Source organism: Neoarius graeffei, chromosome 20 (genome assembly GCF_027579695.1).
Source record: "Neoarius graeffei isolate fNeoGra1 chromosome 20, fNeoGra1.pri, whole genome shotgun sequence".
NCBI lineage: Eukaryota > Metazoa > Chordata > Actinopteri > Siluriformes > Ariidae > Neoarius > Neoarius graeffei.
In genome coordinates this window covers 61,297,395-61,318,965 of record NC_083588.1, presented here as the reverse complement: position 1 = coordinate 61,318,965, position 21,571 = coordinate 61,297,395, and the positions used below count along the sequence as shown (strand labels likewise).

Here is a 21,571-nt window from a genome sequence, read left to right as displayed (position 1 = left end):
AGACGACTATTTTTTTTTTTTAAAGCGAAGGGTCACATCACACGAAATATTGACTTTGTTATATTCATTTCTGATGGCTTACGGCTTACTGTTGATAGTATTTTTTTTAAATGTTGAAACATTTCATTTCATTATTGTGAAGCCATTTTGGGTCGACAGCATTTCTTTACATGTGCCTTTTGTACAGTACTACACACACACTGGACCTAAAGTGGTGCTTGAAAGATTGTGAACCCTTTAGAATTTTCTATATTTCTGCATAAATATGACCTAAAACATCATCAGATTTTAACACAAGTCCTAAAAGTAGATAAAGAGAACCCAGTTAAACAAATGAGACAAAAATATTATACTTGGTCATTTATTTATTGAAGAAATTGATCCAATATTACATATCTGTGAGTGGCAAAAGTATGTGAAGCTTTGCTTTCAGTATCTGGTGTGACCCCCTTGTGCAGCAATAACTGCAACTAAACATTTCCAGTAACTGTTGATCAGTCCTGCACACCGGCTTGGAGGAATTTTAGCCCGTTCCTCCGTACAGAACAGCTTCAACTCTGGGATGTTGGTGGGTTTCCTCATGTGAACTGCTCACTTCAGGACCTTTTCCAGCCTGATGAGCATCAACAATGCTTTTTCTGAGGTCCTCAGAAATCTCCTTTGTTCGTGCCATGATACACTTCCACAAACATGTTGTGAAGATCAGACTTTGATAGATCCCTGTTCTTTAAATAAAACAGGGTGCCCACTCACACCTGATTGTCGTCCCATTGATTGAAAACACCTGACTCTAATTTCACCTTCAAATTAACTGCTAATCCTAGAGGTTCACATACTTTTGCCACTCACAGATATGTAATATTGGATCATTTTCCTCAATAAATAAATGACCAAGTATAATATTTTTGTCTCATTTGTTTAACTGGGTTCTCTTTATCTACTTTTAGGACTTGCATGAAAATCAGATGATGTTTTAGGTCATATTTATGCAGAAATATAGAGAATTCTAAAGAGTTCACAAACTTTCAAGCACCACTGTATAGTTCAGCAGTTAGTTGGTGTTATTGAAAAAGACTGCTATGATTGTGAAATATCCCGGATGTAATTATAGCCTGTGAGGAAGTCCAGGGCCGGCCCAAGCCTTTAAGTGGCCCTAAGCAGAATTTGATTTCGGGGGCCCCCCACACCACCAAAACTACACTGCTAGCTGCCTTATTATTTCTTAGGCTACACAGTTAGTCTAGTTAGTCTAGCCACCCACCATAATCTGCGTTTTTAGTTGGTTTACATTATACTGCAACTTGTGGCTATTGCAATATAAAATATTCAGAGTGATGTGTGGCATATTTGTAAGTAAAACAACAAATCAGTAGACAAGACACTGTATATGTAAACAAGTTAACCAGTTTATTTTGCACTAATGTGCAAAACAAAACCTAACATACACAGTTCTTACAAACAGTACTTAGTACTTGTACTTGTAACCATTATTAAATAACAAACAAATAAATCTCATCTCATCTCATCTCATTATCTCTAGCCGCTTTATCCTTCTACAGGGTCGCAGGCAAGCTGGAGCCTATCCCAGCTGACTATGGGTGAAAGGCGGGGTACACCCTGGACAAGTCGCCAGGTCATCACAGGGCTGACACATAGACACAGACAACCATTCACACTCACATTCACACCTACGCTCAATTTAGAGTCACCAGTTAACCTAACCTGCATGTCTTTGGACTGTGGGGGAAACCGGAGCACCCGGAGGAAACCCACGCGGACACGGGGAGAACATGCAAACTCCACACAGAAAGGCCCTCGCCGGCCCCGGGGCTCGAACCCAGGACCTTCTTGCTGTGAGGCGACAGCGCTAACCACTACGCCACCGTGCTGCCCAAACAAATAAATAAATCTTAAACTCTGGAATAAACCTTACATCTTAAAAGAAATCTTAAATAAATTCACAAAATGAACAGAGAAATTTGCAGCATAATAACATCAACAATAACACATTATGGGGTGGCACGGTGGTGTAGTGGTTAGCGCTGTCGCCTCACAGCAAGAAGGTCCGGGTTCAAGCCCCGTGGCCGACGAGGGCCTTTCTGTGCGGAGTTTGCATGTTCTCCCCGTGTCCGCATGGGTTTCCTCCGGGTGCTCCGGTTTCCCCCACAGTCCAAAGACATGCAGGTTAGGTTAACTGGCGACTCTAAATTGACCGTAGGTGTGAATGTGAGTGTGAATGGTTGTCTGTGTCTATGTGTCAGCCCTGTGATGACCTGGCGACTTGTCCAGGGTGTACCCCGCCTTTCGCCCGTAGTCAGCTGGGATAGGCTCCAGCTTGCCTGCGACCCTGTAGAAGGATAAAGCGGCTAGAGATAATGAGATGAGATGAATGAGACAACCTATTATGTTGCACTTAAAACTATTTATAGGAGAAAATATGAAAACTCGCCTAAAATAACTCACTGTTCGGAAAGACAACACTTGTCCTTTTTCCTGTCATCATCAGTGCTTGCTCATTTCCCTTCAAAATCTATGTTTCCTGGCTTTTCGGGAGGCAAAGTCATCAATGACGTCATTATAGGAGATCTCCCGACCAACTTTGCTATTGATACTTGTAAGTGCAAGCCCACTGAGTCTTTCCCCAGATGGATAATTTCTTTTTTGAGACATGACTTAGCCATCTAGTCCACCTATCTTCCGAAGTGAATAACTCCTGTCACATCACGTGCGTCTGGTTGTGCAGGAGCGCAGTGGCAGCAACCAGCAGCAAGGATTAGTTAACCTAATGTACCAGGGCCGGCTCTAGGTCTTTGGCTGCCCTAGGCGAGATTGAATTTTGCCCCCCGCCCAGAAAAAAACCCTCTAATAACATCTAAATAACACTTTAATCTAATCACTCTATTCTATTACTATTAAACAATGTACGGTGCATGGACAATAAACAAGAAGTCATTTTTATCTTTTTCATTATTGTTATTATTGTTATCATTATTCACATAAAGTGTCACAAAGTAAAATGACCACACAAATTCAATACATATCTCCATATAATGGGCAAAAACTCTTCCGCACCCTGTTCAAAGTGTAGTGCATGGACAATAAACAAGAAATTATTTTTAGTTTCTTTTTTGCTATTAAAAGTTAAGTCATCTCTGAAGAATTAACAAATTAAATGAATAAAAAATTCTACAGTTCTAAATTGTGCAAACTTAAGCACCCTGTTAGGACATCAATGGGCTGTATTTTCAAACAAAAGTGCTATTATGGGTACTTTGTTATTGAAGTAACATTACAATGGGACTCGTCTGGTCTTCCTAATGGCAAATTCCTTGATAATATCATCAAATGATATTTCTCTTGAGATCTCTTGGTTGATGCTCATCAGAGCAAGCCCATTCAGACGTTCTTGACTCATTGTTGACCTTAAGTATGTCTTCAGCAGTTTTAATTTTGAAAAGCTTCTTTCAGCAGAAGCTACTGTCACAGGTAGTGTAACAGCAGAGGTAAGGAGCGCGTATTTCTACATCCCCAGCCGCATCAAAGGTGTTGTAAAAAAGGTTTTCAACCTTTCATGAGCCAGGGCGCACTTTTTTCAATGAAAAAAATCTCAAGGCACATCACCAATAGAAAATGTTGACTGAAACTAAAACGCTGTTGCCAATATTTACAATATACAGTCATTCTATAATTTTCCACGGTACACTTGGTGATCTCTCACGGCACACTAGTGTTCCACAGTACTAGAGTTCGGCAGCACAGTGGTTGAAAACACTGTACACCACTGATGCACTTGGTAACATCTCCATTCAATAACTCCATCCCAACTTTTTGGTGGGGCTTTGGTCGCCCTTGGTGCCCCTGGGCACACTAGGTCGCCTATAGCAATCGCCGGCGCTGGTAAAGAGAACACATCTGAGTGCTTGTTTCGTTTCCCTGCAGTCTTGACGCACTGAGATTGTTTCTTGTTTTCAACGCGTTTATTATATTTTCCTCCAGGAAGCTCTTCGCAACATGGTTGCTTGAATGAGCTGCTAAACTGTCATTTTAATGAGAACACAGATCAACAAAGCAACTTTGTTTTATTTAAAAAAAAAAGTGCCAGGCACCATTGGAATATCTCGCTGCGAAACGTGTTCGGTGCATAAAAGACCTTCAGCCCAGACTGCTCAACCCGACAGACTGCTGCAAGTGCAGCCATATTCAAAACAAGCAACAGATCTATGTCAGTTATCTACATTATGCAAAAACACTCTTTAGCCAACAACACTTAGGCTATTACATGGCCAAAACAGAGAATAGCCGCGGATGCGCACTTGCGCGCCCGAAGACACACTATAGACAGGGCGAACCACTGTTGAGCGCTTATTGTTTCATGATTAACAACCACCACCCCACCCCACCCTGCTTTTTTTGACAAATCGCACCCTGACTACATGCTTTGCTGTACAATTAAATTAGGCTAAGACATAATGCTGACTCGTTTTCAGAATAGTGGAAGTCATAATTTTTCTCCCCCGTTTCTGCGCCCCTGGATGGACGCGGCGCCCTTAGCATTTGCCTATATTGCCTATGCCACGGGCCGGCTCTGATGAAAATGATACAAAAAACGTTATTTTGTGTCTTATTTTTGTGTCTTTTGTTTCTGCTATATCATCTCATCTCATTATCTCTAGCCGCTTTATCCTTCTACAGGGTCGCAGGCAAGCTGGAGCCCATCCCAGCTGACTACGGGCGAAAGGCGGGGTACACCCTGGACAAGTCGCCAGGTCATCACATAGACACAGACAACCATTCACACTCACATTCACACCTACGCTCAATTTAGAGTCACCAGTTAACCTAACCTGCATGTCTTTGGACTGTGGGGGAAACCAGAGCACCCGGAGGAAACCCACGCGGACACGGGGAGAACATGCAAACTCCACACAGAAAGGCCCTCGCCGGCCATGGGGCTCGAACCCAGGACCTTCTTGCTGTGAGGCGACAGCGCTAACCACTACACCACCGTGCCGCCCCTGCTATATCATGTCATTGATATTACGTTTTTTAATTAAAAATATTTTCGCAGGTGGGCATTCCAACTGCTCTTGGGGGCCCCCTGGTGGTGTGTGGGGCCCTAAGCGGGCGCTTAATTCGCTTATGCCTTGGGCAGACCGTGAGGAAGTCAATGACGTCAGGTGTACCCGGGGTGTAACCTTTCAGCCCAAAGCCGAGGAATAAACTCATATTTCCGGAATAGAAACCTGCTTCATTTCGTCTGTATGAATTAGAGACAGCAGATTTTCCTCAGTCAGAAGTAATCTTTGTGAACATTTTTTTGGTCCATTTTTACACTTGATCAGAGAAAGGTCAAGAAGCAAGATAACTTTGACTATGTCTAACGAAGAAACACCAGGTAAGTCTCATTATTTTTATTCCCTTTAAAATCCATGGCGAAGTCTAAATGGTCTAAGGATGAACTTTTCTCATTTCCTCCACCTACAGATGGCCAAATTGGAGAAGCACTCTTAATGATGTGAGTTTATTTCCAGTGTTCCAGTTCATGTTCACGGTCCTCTTTCGGTCAGTAATGGAAGTCTGACAGTCTAAATCCAGGAGCTCTAAATGAATAATTCTGTATGTTTATATGACAGAAGGTAACGCGGTATTTATACTTTAAACCGATTTCACAAACCGAAAGTGAAAGTAAAACTTTTAACTCTTGCTCCGAGTAACTAAATAACCGGATATTATTTTGACACTGACTCTTCCATTCAGATCAGCTCAATAAACCAGCCAACACCAATTTAATGTCCAGTCATGCTGTAGTTTTATAGTTTTATACAGAGACACTACAATCATAATACACAAGTTGTCAGAAATAGATGTAGGAGTCCATTTCTGTCCCCCAGGGTACAATCTATACTAATGTAGCCCCTAGGGATTGCTATTGGACCTCAAAGTAACTGTGTGTGCCTTTTTTAGGGCCAAAAAAGACATAAAATGGCGTCATTAGACCACAGTCGCGACATGTCACAAGACACAGTCCTTCTCGGTCTCTGCCGGCGTCGCCATTTTTGAAAACCACGTGATTGCATTCCTGTGCGCTGATTGGCCAAAGCTCGAAAAGGTGCTCTGAACTTTCCGCGCCGTGCTGTTTTACCCATCAGTTCATTGTTGGAGGCACTGACAGTAAATTTACAAAAATAAACTTGAGAATTATGATTTTGAAGCAGAAATTATAGTGTTCTGTTACTTATTTTTGCACTGGAGTAATATAGAACTCAGTGTTTGACACAGGACGTATGACAAACGCTTCTTGTCGATTTACTCCGTCCTTTATTAAGCTCCCCCGTGCAACACAGTACAACTCGCACAAGGTTCCTACCCAGGTATTTTACCTCAGAAGAAGAAGGAGCCACCTTTATTTGTCAAACGTACACTTAAGCACAGTATCACAGTGAAATTCCTCCTTTGCATTTAACCCATCTGAAGCAGTGAACACACACACACCCACACAAAGCAGTGAGCAGCCATACTACAGCACTCGGAGAGCAGTGCCTTTACTCAAGGGCGCTTCAGCCCCATATTAACCTAGCTACATGTCTTTGAGCTGTGGAGGAAACCCACACAGACAACATGTAAACTCCACATAGAAAGGCCCCCGTCAGCCACTGGGCTCAAACCCAGAACCTTCTTGCTGTGAGGTGACAGTGCTAACCACTACACCACCGTGCTGCCAGGTGATTTATAAATAACTCACTTCTATAACCGTGTCCTATATAAAGTAGTACAACTGTGTCTCATCTCATTATCTCTAGCCGCTTTATCCTGTTCTACAGGGTCGCAGGCAAGCTGGAGCCTATCCCAGCTGACTACGGGTGAAAGGCGGGGTACACCCTGGACAAGTCGCCAGGTTATCACAGGGCTGACACACAGACAACCATTCACACTCACATTCACACCTACGGTCAATTTAGAGTCACCAGTTAACCTAACCTGCATGTCTTTGGACTGTGGGGGAAACCGGAGCACCCGGAGGAAACCCATGCAGACACGGGGAGAACATGCAAACTCCACACAGAAAGGCCCTCGTCGGCCACGGGGCTCAAACCCGGACCTTCTTGCTGTGAGGCGACAGCGCTAACCACTACACCACCGTGCCGCCGTACAACTGTGTATCCAGGAAATTCATTTTAGTCCCAGCATTGTCTTTTTTTTTTTGAAGTTATCAACTGTTCATTGATAGAAACTTGAGTGTAAAACTGTTCATGACAACTGCAGTCCTAAAGTTATCATGGTGATTGTAGTCCCCAGTCATCACAGCAAAACTATGTGTCCTAACGACTTTGGATCGATATGCAATACAAGTCTCTTTGTGTCATTCAGGGTGGTTAAGGATCAGGCGGCGGGCATTATTCAAGGAGGAACCCTCTCTCTTCCATGCCTCCCAAAGGTTCAACCTTTACCCGATGTGCAGAGCCAGAAGCTGGTGGATCAGCTGGCTCAGTCAGTGAAAATGATCGGTGACCACTTAAATCAGGAACAAACCTTTAATGAGTAAGTTTCACTTGGACAGTGAGTGTCTTTTTTCCCCACTGCACTTAAAAATATGAGTCAGTTCAATAATAATAATAATAATAATAATAATAATAATTCACTTCATGATTCAATCTGATTTATTAAACTTATGCATGTAGGTAGAGGAATTGACATTTTATTTACTTTTGATGTATTTGAAATAAGGAATAAAACACTTTAGGATAATCACTGATGTAATGGTGTGATACATCATGACATGAAGCAGAGTTATGGTTACCACTCCAAAGTCCAATAAAACATGCTCTGAAGTGTTTATTCCTCTTATTCCACAGCAATTTGCCAGTTCTAACATTTGTTATTGATTCAAGAATGACATTATACTTTTTAATCTGTTTATAGCTACAGTTAAACCTGCAAATCAAACGTTAAGATTAATGCACTCATTCTAATGTTATTGTTTTTATAGCAACAGCTCATTACTCTGTGTGTGTGTGCATATATATAAAAAAAAAATCTCCTTCTCACCCCCAGCGGGGGGGTGGTATCCATGTCATCCTCAAGCTCGGGTCCTCTACCAGAGGCCTGGGAGTTTGAGGGTTCTGCGCAGTATCTTCGATGTTCCTAGGACTGCGCTCTTCTGGACTGAGGCTTCAGATGTTGTTCCTGGGATTTGCTGGAGCCACTCTCCCAGTTTGGGGGTTACTGCCCCAAGTGCCCCCACTACCACGGGGACCATGCACCCCTTGACCTTCCACATCCGTTCCAGCTGCTCTTTCAACCCTTGATACTTCTCAAGTTTCTCATGTTCCTTCTTCCTGATGTTGGTGTCAGCTGGGATCACCACATCTATCACCACCACCCTCTTCTGCTCTTTGTCCACCACCACTATGTCCGGTTGGTTAGCCAAGATCTGTTTGTCAGTCTGGAAGCTGAAGTCCCACAGAACCTTGGCCCTGTTGTTCTCAGCCACCTTCTGTGGTATGGCCCATTGGGACTTGGGTACTTCTATTCCATACTGGTTGCAGATGTTCCTGTATACTATCCCAGCCACTTGGTTGTGCCTCTCCATGTACGCTGATCCAGCTAGCATCTTACACCCTGCTACTATGTGCTGGACTGTTTCAGGGGCTTCTTTGCACAGTCTGCATCTTGGGTCTGATCAACTCTGGTAGCTCCTGGCCTCTATGGCTCTTGTGCTTATGGCCTGTTCTTGTGCTGCCATGATTAGTGCCTCTGTGCTGTCTGTCAGTCCTGCATTATCCAGCCACTGGTAGGATTTCTTGATATCAGCCACTTCCTCTATCTGACGGTGGTACATGCCATGTAGGGGTTTGTCCCTCCAGGTTGTCTGTTCCTCCTCCTCCTCTGCACTCTCATCAGGGTTCTGCTGCCTGAGACATTCACTTAGCAGTTCATCCTTTGGGGCCATCTTTCTGATGTATTCTCGGATTTTCGATGTTTCATCCTGGACCGTGGTCTTGATGCTCACTAGCCCTCGGCCTCCCTCTTTCCGCTTCGTGTATAGTCTCAGGGTGCTGGACTTGGGGTGGAACCCTCCATGCATGGTGAGGAGCTTTCTAGTCTTGATATCTGTGGCTTCTATCTCCTTCTTTGGCCAGTTTATGATACCAGCGGGGTATCTGATGACTGGTAGTGCGTACATGTTGATGGCTCGGACCTTGTTCTTACCATTCAGCTGACTTTTCAGGACCTGCCTTACTCTCTGGAGGTATTTGGCTGTGGTTGACTTTCTTGTGGCCTCTTCATGGTTTCCATTAGCCTGTGGGATGCCAAGGTACTTGCTGGACTTGCTTGAAAAGTCTTGAAGACGTTTCACCTCTCGTCCGAAAGGCATCATCAGTTCTGTCTGTCTAATAGGGAGTATCAAGTATAATAGGGTTCTTGATACTTGTATACTTGATAGTATACTTGATACTCCCTATTAGACAGACAGAACTGATGATGCCTTTCGGACGAGAGGCGAAACGTCTTCAAGACTTTTCAAGCAAGTCCAGTTGCTCTCTTCTACCAACCACAGATTACTATGTACCTGGACGACTGAGTATCTTCACAGATATGTTTCTACAAAGTCTAATCAGTTGTTCCTTGGCCCATGGCTCACCTTTCCTCCAAATTTCATCCAAATCTGTTCACTAGTTTTTGAGTTATGTTGTGAACAGACAAACAAATGGGGGCGAAAACATAACCTCCTCCAACAAACCTGTCAGAGGTAATCATATACATATATAAGTAAGTCTCTAATTGATGGTTAATGATGGCAAAATCGCCGTGGTGTAAGATGTTCAGGATGTTCTGTTATAGGAAAGTAACCTATCATCACACCAACTAGTTGTTGATTATTTTCCTCCAACTGTACGTCCCCAAGTGTTTTATTCCTTACATATAACACACACAGGTTGAGAACATCAGTGTTTATGCCCATCATTTTCTCTTTCTCTGTTCACTCCTCAGCCAGATCGATGGTTTAGCACGTCTGGGTGATAAGACGATTTTTCCCAAGCTTGTGGAGGGCGTCTTCAACGATGGTCAGATCAACTGGGGAAGAATCATTGTGCTGTTCTGCACAGTCGGAAAGCTGTCTGTTAAGGTCCTTTAGATACTGTTGTGCTGTAGTTCTTTGTATGTGTGTGTGTGTGTGTGTGTGTGTGTGTGTGTGTGTGTGTGTGTGTGTGTGTGTGTGTATGACTCACATTTCTTCATTCCTTCTTAAGCAGATGGTTCTGGCTAACTTGCCCGGAGTATTTTCCGAAATCCTGGATTCATGTTTGGATTTCTTCAGGATGAAGCTCTTGGTATGGATTCGCAACATGGGCGGATGGGTAAGAAGAGAAGCAGATATGCACTCGCACACGAGGAACATGTTTGTGCACCTTTCACCAGTCGGTCAGATGGAAAAGAATATGAATCGAATATAAGATTATTCAGCCTGTTTTTAGATTATTTTAACCATTTCATTCTTTAAATTTACAGATAATTTTCTTCTTTTGAGAAATAAATGTCTAAAATGAGCAATATTTATTTCCCAGTGACTCGAACAAGACTACTTCAAGTGTGAAATTAAGAAAAAAATTTCAAGAAATAGGTTTAAGAATCATATGTTAGGCTTATTACAACCTTATAATAGGACAGATATATTTGATCGTATTCTTTCCACATTCACTGGATATGAGCAATCGTGCACTCTGATTGGCTATTCTACTACTACGACTACTACTACTACTACTACTACTAGGATATCAGCTCATATACCATGAGTAGAGAAAAACAAAACGGCGAAGCGTGTTGCTGATCCAAACGAGGACAAAATAAAAACTCTACTCGAAAACAAAACCCCCAAAAATACAAAAAAAAAGCGCAACAAAATATGGAGTGAAAGTATTTGATGGTAAGAACGTATCTTTTTTTAAAAAAAATTTTTTTTCCAAGAATTATTATTATTATTATAGCATTTTTCACAAATTGCTCCTGTCATTTCGTCAGTTTGTTTACATTCTAAGCAGAAACGATTTTGTCGGGCATTTTGTATAAAGTTTTAATTTATCGAATTTGCAAAAAATACAAATAAAAATGCTCTGTTTCCTAAAATCCAGTGAATGTGGATAGAATAAAACAGTTTTTCCACTCAATCTCGTCGTACATGGCTTATAGACAACTTGGTGCTACGCGCCTCGTCGGCCATCAGCTCGTGTACGACTCGATTTTGTGGAATAACTTAAATATTTCAGATATTTTCACTTGATAAACAGTCATGCTTTGCAGTGTGGTGTAATACTGGGGACTGAGTGCGCCTCACTTGTGTACTGTGCATTAGCCTAGATTAGATATTATACAGTACTTGTTCTGTCAATATACACTCACCGGCCACTTTATTAGGAACACCCATACATACATCCACCTGCTGTGGTTTGATGCAGTTCTCTAATCAGCCGATCGCTCGACAGCAGCACGATGGATCAAATCACGCAGATACAAATCAAGAGCTTCGGTTAATGTTCACAATGTTTAAACATCAGAACGGGGAAAAACTGTGATCTCAAAGTGTGGCTTTCTTTCACCGTGGCATGAGTGTTGGTTTGAGCCAGATGAGTATTTTTGGTTTGAGTATTTCAGAAACTGCTGATCTCCTGGGGTTTTCATGCACAACAGTCTCTACACAGAATGGTGTGAAAAACAAAAAAAACATCAAGTGAGTGAGTGAGCGACAGTTCTGTGGGTGGGAAGTAAACAAACACCTTGTCGATAAGAGAGATCAGAGGAAAATGGACAGATTAGAGGTGGTTCGAGGTACTATATATAAGGTACTATATCCTTTTTTTGCCAGGAAGGATATAGTCAGTGACGGGAATAACGGCGTTAGAAATAAACGGCGTTACTAACGGCGTTACTTTTTTTAGTAACGAGTAATCTAACTAATTACTTTTTACATCGTTATAACGCCGTTCCCGTTACTTACAATAAAATACTATGCGTTACTTTATTAAAGCTGTTCTCATCTGGCACGCTGCTCGTTCAGCCTTTCTTTACTCTGCTTTAGTGTGGGGCGGGGAGATGCGAGACAACGGCATAGTAAGCCAATCAGAGTACATTTAGACAACATACGTAGGTAGGCCACGCCTACTGCACTACTGCGCGCTCTTTCAATCGGAAGACCCAGCGATGGCGAGCGGTCAGCCCAGCACTGCGCTTTCACACTGGAAATACAGCCAGGACTTTTCATTACTTGAAATAAAAGGCAAGAGTGTTTACGTGCAATGCACATTATGTCGAGGAACAAAGCGTTTGTCCTCGTCAGTGGCCAGTAATTAGTAACATAATTTTAATAACTACAAAAATATATTACATTTGATAGATGTCTTATCTCACATTGTCCCACAAAAATATTAATATAGTGTAGATAACATTACTAATTGGTTCTGTTAAGTGTCCATTTCAGTCATTAAACACATTTAACATTCACTTTTATTATGATTACACTAATTGAATTTGATTTTTTTTGAGGGGGAACAAAATGTAACGGAATAATTACTTTCCCTGGTAATTAGTTACTTTTATGACAAAGTAACTCCGTTACTAACTCAGTTACTTTTTGGGAAAAGTAACTAGTAACTGTAACTAATTACTTTTTGAAAGTAACGTGCCCAACACTGGTAGACATTATATGCACCCTAGGTACCCCTACCTTCATGCCAGAAAGAATCAAAATCAGTGAAGTATTGAGGGAGAAGAAGGGATTTGTGTGGAAACTGCTCGTTAGGGATTGATTAATTACTCTGTATCTTCATTATTAATTCCAATTATGCAAATTTGAGTAGAAGCTATCTATATGCACCCCAGGCAGACCTACCTTCCTGCCAGAAAGAATAAAAATCAGTGGAGAATTGAGAGAGAAGAAGCAATTTTCGTGAAATGTGGACAACGCCAGATGGACGACATACAACACATGATGACAAACTCCATCCATCCATCCATCCATCCATCCATCCATCCATCCATCCATTATCTGCAGCCGCTTATCCTGTCCTACAGGGTCGCAGACAAGCTGGAGCCTATCCCAGCTGACTATAGGCGAGAGGCAGGGTACACCCTGGACAAGTCGCCAGGTCATCACAGGGCTGACACGATCACAAACTCATGAGCTAAAAATAATAATAATAATAATAATCTCATTATCTCTAGCCGTTTTATCCTGTTCTACAGGGTCGCAGGCAAGCTGGAGCCTATCCCAGCTGACTACGGGCGAAAGGCGGGGTACACCCTGGACAAGTCGCCAGGTCATCACAGGGCTGACACATAGACACAGACAACCATTCACACTCACATTCACACCTACGGTCAATTTAGAGTCACCAGTTAACCTAACCTGCATGTCTTTGGACTGTGGGGGAAACCGGAGCACCTGGAGGAAACCCACACGGACACGGGGAGAACATGCAAACTCCACACAGAAAGGCCCTCGCCGGCCACGGGGCTCGAACCCGGACCTTCTTGCTGTGAGGCGACAGCGCTAACCACTACACCACCGTGCTGCCATAATAATAATAATATATTTTTTTTAAATAAAATTTAAAAACTCAAAATCTAGAGTGACATTTTTAATGTTATAACAAACTCAGTGTTCTATTAAAGTTTCAAACAGAAAATACTGGTTTTCATGCTGCCAATTTTTTTTTTGGTAAAGAAAATACATTTTTTCTCAAAGTTACTTCGTCGATGATAACGTTTTGGAACCAAACTCTTCACTTGTTCTAGTGTTAAGATCGGATTTTCAACAGAGACCTCAATGCATGTCTGGATAAGAGCTTGACGTAAACATCTCGACTCTTGATCGTTGTTCACGCTGATTGCTCATGTGTCATTTCAGTGAGTCTCGTATCTCTGTGCATTTCCAGTCGCCCTCCTTCTCATTTTCTTGTTTCCTGGTTTAAGAACCAGCCCGTTGTTTAGATAACAGATTTACCTTTGTTCATTTTGCAAACTTGCACCCATCTGGCATCTCAGTGAATTTAGTCTCCAAGTGAAATCGTGGTCCATTTTGCATTTACACTGACCGGCCACTTTAACTTGTTGTTGATTCTCGGATTCCTGTTCTTGGCTGCAGGAGTGGAACCCAATGTGTTCTTCTGTTCTGCTGTTGCATGCTGAGATGCTTTTCTGCTCACCACGGTTGTAAAGAGTGATTATATGAGTTACTATATCCAGTGTTGGGCACGTTACTTTCAAAAAGTAATTAGTTACAGTTACTAGTTACTTTTCCCAAAAAGTAACTGAGTTAGTAACGGAGTTACTTTGTCATAAAAGTAACTAATTACCAGGGAAAGTAATTATTCCGTTACATTTTGTTCCCCCTCAAAAAAAATCAAATTCAATTAGTGTAATCATAATAAAAGTGAATGTTAAATGTGTTTAATGATTGAAATGGACACTTAACAGAACCAATTAGTAATGTTATCTACACTATATTAATATTTTTGTGGGACAATGTGAGATAAGACATCTATCAAATGTAATATATTTTTGTAGTTATTAAAATTATGTTACTAATTACTGGCCACTGACGAGGACAAACGCTTTGTTCCTCGACATAATGTGCATTGCACGTAAACACTCTTGCCTTTTATTTCAAGTAATGAAAAGTCCTGGCTGTATTTCCAGTGTGAAAGCGCAGTGCTGGGCTGACCGCTCGCCATCGCTGTGTCTTCCGATTGAAAGAGTGCGCAGTAGTGCAGTAGGCGTGGCCTACCTACGTATGTTGTCTAAATCTACTCTGATTGGCTTACTGTGCCGTTGTCTCGCATCTCCCCGCCCCACACTAAAGCAGAGTAAAGAAAGGCTGAACGAGCAGCGTGCCAGATGAGAACAGCTTTAATAAAGTAACGCATAGTATTTTATTGTAAGTAACGGGAACGGCGTTATAACGATGTAAAAAGTAATTAGTTAGATTACTCGTTACTAAAAAAAGTAACGCCGTTAGTAACGCCGTTTATTTCTAACGCCGTTATTCCCGTCACTGATGTCTACCCAGATTTCCTTAATTACAATTATTAATGAAGTTATGGACTAATTAAGCCTTAACGAGCAGTTCAACAAACAAAAATCGCTTCTTCTCGGTCAATTCCTCACCGTTTTGGATTTTTTCTCGTAAATAGGTCGGTATTCCTAGGGTGGATATAGCTTCTATATCTAGCTTGTATATAGTGTATATAGCTTGCAACAGTTATTGCGCCCATAAGGTGGCCCACTTTAGATCGTTCCTTCTGCACTAGACGGGGGCCGGAGTGAGCTACGCCGTCATTGATGGTCTCGTTTATTTATTTTGTTCAAAATCTCACAAAGGCAGGGGTTCTCTGTGATGTTGACAGTCAATGAGAGCTGCCATTACTGTTCATGTTTGAGTGGTGCGCTGTGATTGGTCGAACGGAGAAATTGTGATCTGCGGTAAATCAGCAGTGGCGTTTGTTGGGTTTTGGAAAGAAAGGGGATATACAATGCAGAGAAACATGGTGGATATCACATTTTGCATAAAATTGATTTTGGAACTTTGAATAGCAATCAAAGGGGGAAACCATGGCCGAATGGTTAGTGAAGCAGCTTTGGGATCAAGAGGTTGCTGGCTTGACTCCCTGGTCCAGCAGGAATGGCTGAAGTGCCCTTGAGCAAGGCATCTAACCCCCAATTGCTCCCCAGGCTGCTCTGGGTATGTTGTACATCGCTCTAGATAAGAGCATCCGGTAAATGCCAAATATCTTTTGGCAGAAACTTGATTTTTAAATTTTTAAATTTTTTTTTAACCTCCTAGGGCTTAGTGGTCACATGCGTGGACAGCACTTTATGGAAATTCGGAACAAGAATCCACATATGTGGACATACTTTTTCTCTAAAAGTACATCTTATCAAAAGATGATGCTTAGTTTTTATTCTAATCAGGTTCTAATAAGCCCAAATAGCAAAGAGAAATAAAAAATGCATGTAAAAAAACAGCTTGGGCCTTAGGAGGTTAAATGGCACTTAGTGCATTTTGGAACCAAACTCTTCAAATAGTGTATGATGTAAGAATGCCATATGGTTAAAACCCTGTTGTGTGTTTTTTTTTTTTACAAAAGTCAGTATCACAAAAACAGTCGAAAAAAATAGTGGTAGATTTTTTTTTTTTAAATAACTAGCGATTTAGTGTTTAAGCGTGTCTGTGAAGATTCTCAGTCATCCAGGTCATGGTAAACTGTGGGTGGTAAAAGAGAGCAACTGGACTTGCTTGAAGATTCTTGAAGATGTTTCACCTCTCATCCGAAAGGCTTCTTCAGTTCTGTCTGACTGGTAGGGATCTTCTACAAACACAACATTCCGGTACATTTCAGACCCAGTAACACTCTGAAGCAGAAACTGGTCCACCCTAAGGACAGAATACCCAGACTCAAACAGGACAACGTAGTGTATGACATTCAGTGCAGTGAGGAATGCACGGACTCATATATTGGGGAGACAAAACAACCGCTTCACAGGCGCATGGCTCAACACAGGAGAGCCAGTTCCTCAGGCCAGGACTCTGCTGTCTACCTTCATCTTAACAACAAAGGACACTCATTTCAGGATTGTGACGTATGCATTTTAGCCAGAGAGGATCGTTGGTATGAGCGAGGAGTTAAAGAAGCCATTTTTGTCAACCTGGAACGGCCATCACTGAACAGAGGTGGAGGCCTAAGACATCATTTATCAGCCACCTACAATGCAGTCCTTGGCACGCTTCCCAGACAACTGAATGCACACCAAAACCCAGCTGTTTTCAGTGACGCACAGGAGGACAGAGAAAATCAGCATTCCATTGATCACCCTAACGGGCAATCCACTGATCATCCTAACGACTCTCGAGGCCGTTCACAACCAGCCCCCAGTGAGCCACACCAACAGGATGACTCAATGACACCTTAGATGAGCTTTTCATCCATGAGAGGATAAATACCTGATACTCCCTACCAGTCAGACAGAACTGAAGAAGCCTTTCGGATGAGAGGTGAAACGTCTTCAAGAATCTTCAAGCAAGTCCAGTTGCTCTCTTTTACCACCCACAGTTTAGTGTTTAAGCATTTTATGATCTTCGCTTAAGACAGTCAGTGGGTGTTTCTCAATGTCAGGGATGTTTCCTTGGTAGGACCTTTCAGAGGCTAGGCATGACTCCTTTCTAGCATTCAGAGAACACACAATATAGAACAGTCTAACAAGCGTGCAGGGCTGTGTCGCCTTCTTCTATTGAGTTTATTGGTGACTTAGTGCGTTACCGCCCTCTGTAGGACAGAGGTTTGGATACATCTGGGACTGTGAAGAAAGAAAAGCGCATTCTATTTGCAAGACATTCTCAGAAATGTCGAAACAGATTTTTGTGGCTTGTGTCCCAGGCGCTAAAGTCAGCAAGCTATCAAGATGCGTCACTTCAAAGTGGTGTCCACGAACCGCAGCTTTTCAAAGAATTGTCCCTGCCGTTGAGAAACACCCAGCGGTTACGACAGTCAGGGGAAGTTTATTCAGCAGCCTGGGTGTTGGAACAGGGAGCAGTCATGACGAAAGTCTTCCTGAGGCAGAGGTGGAAAAACCCGGGTGCAGAAAGTAAAAACCCTGCCACATTTTTGCTCCAGCCAATTCAATGAACCAGCTGATCCTAATTACCACATCCCCTAAGCCAGGTTGATGAGATAATTGGTGAAATCACCTATGTTGAGAGCACAGGCAGAAGGAAAACCTAAGCAGGACTTTTACTTTGTCAATCCAGTTTTTCCACCTCTGTCCTGAGGCAATAAGGAAACAAGACTGAATGAATTTATGATGCACAATTTTAATCTTAATGCTCCTCTCTGCATTCTTGCCTATACAGATTAACAGCATCTCAGCGCTGACCCAGTTCTCCATCGAGCACGTCTCTGTTTCCTCCTTCTGCACCATCATGTCTGCTGAACACATTGTGGCCTTCGTCTGTGGGCTTCTGCTGGGTAGCGCCATCTTCTGGAAACTCAGCAGAAACTGCTGAGAGAGATGGAGAAAGAGAACAAGATACACTGTGACGAATGTGTTTATAAAAATGTGACACTTCCAGAACTTTCTACAGTTTAGTACTCGATATGTAAATATTAATTCTGTTCAAAGTTTTATTCTTTAGTTTAAAATGTTTGTCATCTACAACAAAGCACATGGTGTGCACATTCAGGGAGCAGGTGGGTAATTTTTGGCACCCTCTGCTGCCTGAAAGACAAATTGCAATGAAACTACACTGAAAAGTTTGACAGACTTTTCCGGAACAGACAGGTTCCCAGTCCTACTCCTGGAGTATTCCGGGTCATGCACATTTTAGTGTTTACCTGCTTCCCACCTGATTAAAGTGGTCACCTCATTACCAGCCCTTTCTGAGCTGAACTGGGTGTGTTATTGATAGTGATAGTGATGGCGGCAATTCCAGACCAGTTCAGTAGGCGGGGCTACACTTGGGGCCATTCATTTTCTTAAAGTCTAATTTGCAATTAGACTTTGTTTTTTTTGTCATTTTTTTCTCCAAATATGAAGGTGCTGTAGTCAATCCATTCTACAATAATCCATCCATCCATTATCTGTAGCCGCTTATCCTGTGCAGGGTCGCAGGTAAGCTGGAGCCTATCCCAGCTGACTACCGGTATGTGCAAGAAGCGGGGTACACCCTGGACAAGTCACCAGATCATCACAGGGCTGACACATAGAGGCAAACAACCGTTCACACTCACATTCACACCTACGGCTAATTTAGAGCTACCAGTTAACCTAACCTGCATGTCTTTGGACTGTGGGGGAAACCGGAGCACCCGGAAGAAACCCACGCAGACACGGGAAGAACATGCAAACTCCATACAGAAAGGCTCTCGCCGGCCGCTGGGCTCGAACCTTGCTGTGAGGCGACACCACCATGCCGCCCTTCCTGGCATCCTGGAATTGGAAAATGGAGAGGCGTGTTATGAAGTGTTTTCATTTCAAATTCAATTTTGCCCTATACATCTTTAATTTCTCCTCCTTGCATATTTGACAAGGTACTAAACAGCACATTTAATAATGTTGAAGAAATAGAACAAGAAGAAGCCTTTATTTATGAATTGTGCCTAAATCAGCCCTAGATGCCACCAGAATGCACTATTTGAAGTCTCCACTTTCAAAATTTTCCAGGGGAGCATGACCCCAGACCCCTCTAACAGCCTTCGGGGCCCTTTGGGCTGGGCCAGCCCTTATGGACTGGGCTCCGCATCAGTCACACCGCTCTGATATTTTTTTCCAGGGAAATCCCTGACAGCCAAGTTAGAATCTCATCTCATCTCATTATCTGTAGTTGCTTTATCCTGTTCTACAGGGTCACAGGCAAGCTGGAGCCTATCCCAGCTGACTACGGGCGAAAGGCGGGGTACACCCTGGACAAGTCGCCAGGTCATCACAGGGCTGACACATAGACACAGACAACCATTCACACTCACATTCACACCTACGGTCAATTTAGAGTCACCAGTTAACCTAACCTGCATGTCTTTGGACTGTGGGGGAAACCGGAGCACCCGGAGGAAACCCACACGGACACGGGGAGAACATGCAAACTCCGCACAGAAAGGCCCTCGCCGGCCATGGGGCTCGAACCCGGACCTTCTTGCTGTGAGGTGACAGCGCTAACCACTACACCACCACGCCGCCCCCAAGTTAGAATTACACACTGAAATCCTAGTAGTATGCTGGGATAGACCGGGAAGTTGTAAAACTCTTACTGTCTTGTTTGTGTTTTCATCATGTCAAATGTGGTTTGTTCCACTTCCTTCCAACTTAACTACTTCTTTTTCTTCTTCTTTCGGGTCATCACAGCAGATCCTGTTCCACATATTTGGTTTGGTGTAGGTTTGACACCAGATGCCCTTCCTGACACAACCCTCTCCAGTCTGTCCAGGCTTGGGACTGGCACTAAGTGCACACTGGCTTGTACAACCCCAGTGGCTGGGTATTTTACCTCATCTGCATGTCTTTGGACTGTTGAGGAAACCCAAACAGAGAAGGGGAGAACATGCAAACTCTACACAGAAAGGCCCCCGTCGTGTGGCTGTGAGGTTTGAACCCAGAACCTTCTTGCTGTAAGGCAACAGTGTTGAACCACTGCACCACTGACCTCAGGGTTCAGACTCGATATTTTTCCTGATTTTATGCCACTGTATGACTGGAAAAAGTAATCAGGCAGCTTATATGCGATGCGTAATAAATATTTCCAAGTTGAGTCACTCCTTCTGTAAGGGGGATGCCGGAGGAAGCCCATGTTACCCCCCCCCCCCCCCCCCCCCTCCAAAACCCATCACTACCTCTCCCCTAAATCCCTTATGGTACTGAAGCAGGTAAAACACCATGGGGGTCTTGTGAACAGGATTGGGAACCTGTACCTGTGCCACTCCCACTGTAGAAACTACACAGACCTCAAGAGAAAAAAGAGGTTATGGTTAGTTTTGTTTAGGGGTGTGGCTAATAATCTGGGGTGAGTGAGTTTCAAAAAAGCATCGCAGCACAAAGATCATCGTTAAATGGTAGAGCGAGCAGCACAATAAATGCTCTCTCTCTCTCCTACTTAAGACACTCTTAGCATTAAGAGGCATTTGGGAAACCCAACCCTGCCTGGTGAATGAATGAAAAAATAAACATGGAATGTGCCATCTGAGAAATTGTTTGCTTATCACAGTATTAGTACTAGAATATAGAAATGTACTCGGACATCTGGAAGTGTCACCTCATCTGTTATTAAGAATGATATATATTTTTACTTTAGAATTGTTTTTTTTTAAATCAATAATACGTGATGGACTTGTAATTATGAATTTACACAAAAGTTTTTCTTTTGGCGAATGACTTCACAGCGAGTGACAGTAGATTATTATTGTAGAGAACGAAGAATAATATTCATAATATTTTGTTATACACATTACCACTGTGGTGCAATTTTTATTTCAGTAGCTTTCATGTAGTACGCAGGTAACACCTCTACCTCAGCAAGAAGCACCGTGCTGTCACTGGAAGATCCATGAAAGTCACTCCAAAACCTTTTTTTTTTTAAAGTGAAATTTTGTATGTTAATGTTTCTGTGTCTTGTGCTGGTGAAGAATCTTAAAATTAAATAATTCGTCATTCAATTATTCAATTTCAATTCAATGTCTTTTTGAATAACACTAATGAACTCCTGCAACTAGGTCCTGCTTATATACACTGGAGTTTCTTCTATCTTGTTTTACAGGGACACACTTACAGCCCGACCTACAGTACTAATGTCTCTTATAAGTTCTTATAAATATGTTTAAAGGGGAACTGAAGGCAAATTTTTTATTATCAAAATTCTATTTATCTTATTTTATTAAATATAGGAATGCGTTTTTGATCGCTATTTTGTCGCTGCTATAGCAAGTTATGAGTGTTTGAAATATGCTCTGTAATATATCAGTCCGTATGTCAAAGCAACGGATGTAAACGAGATTCGTTGAGACCTGTGCGAGGCATCGTAGGACGGAAGTAA

At 42.5% G+C, this 21,571-nt stretch overlaps 1 protein-coding gene across 1 annotated transcript; it reads left to right on the top strand.

Annotated features, from left to right (window-relative positions):
* The first annotated feature begins 5,185 nt into the window (after positions 1 to 5,185).
* LOC132868870 (apoptosis regulator BAX-like) lies at positions 5,186 to 18,418 on the top strand. The gene is made up of 6 exons (XM_060902108.1): positions 5,186 to 5,395; positions 5,485 to 5,515; positions 7,369 to 7,539; positions 9,994 to 10,129; positions 10,257 to 10,361; positions 17,903 to 18,418. Exons 1-6 carry the CDS (start codon positions 5,374 to 5,376, stop codon positions 18,053 to 18,055), a joined length of 618 nt encoding a protein of 205 aa, XP_060758091.1. The 5' UTR covers positions 5,186 to 5,373; the 3' UTR covers positions 18,056 to 18,418.
* The last annotated feature ends 3,153 nt before the right edge of the window (positions 18,419 to 21,571 follow it).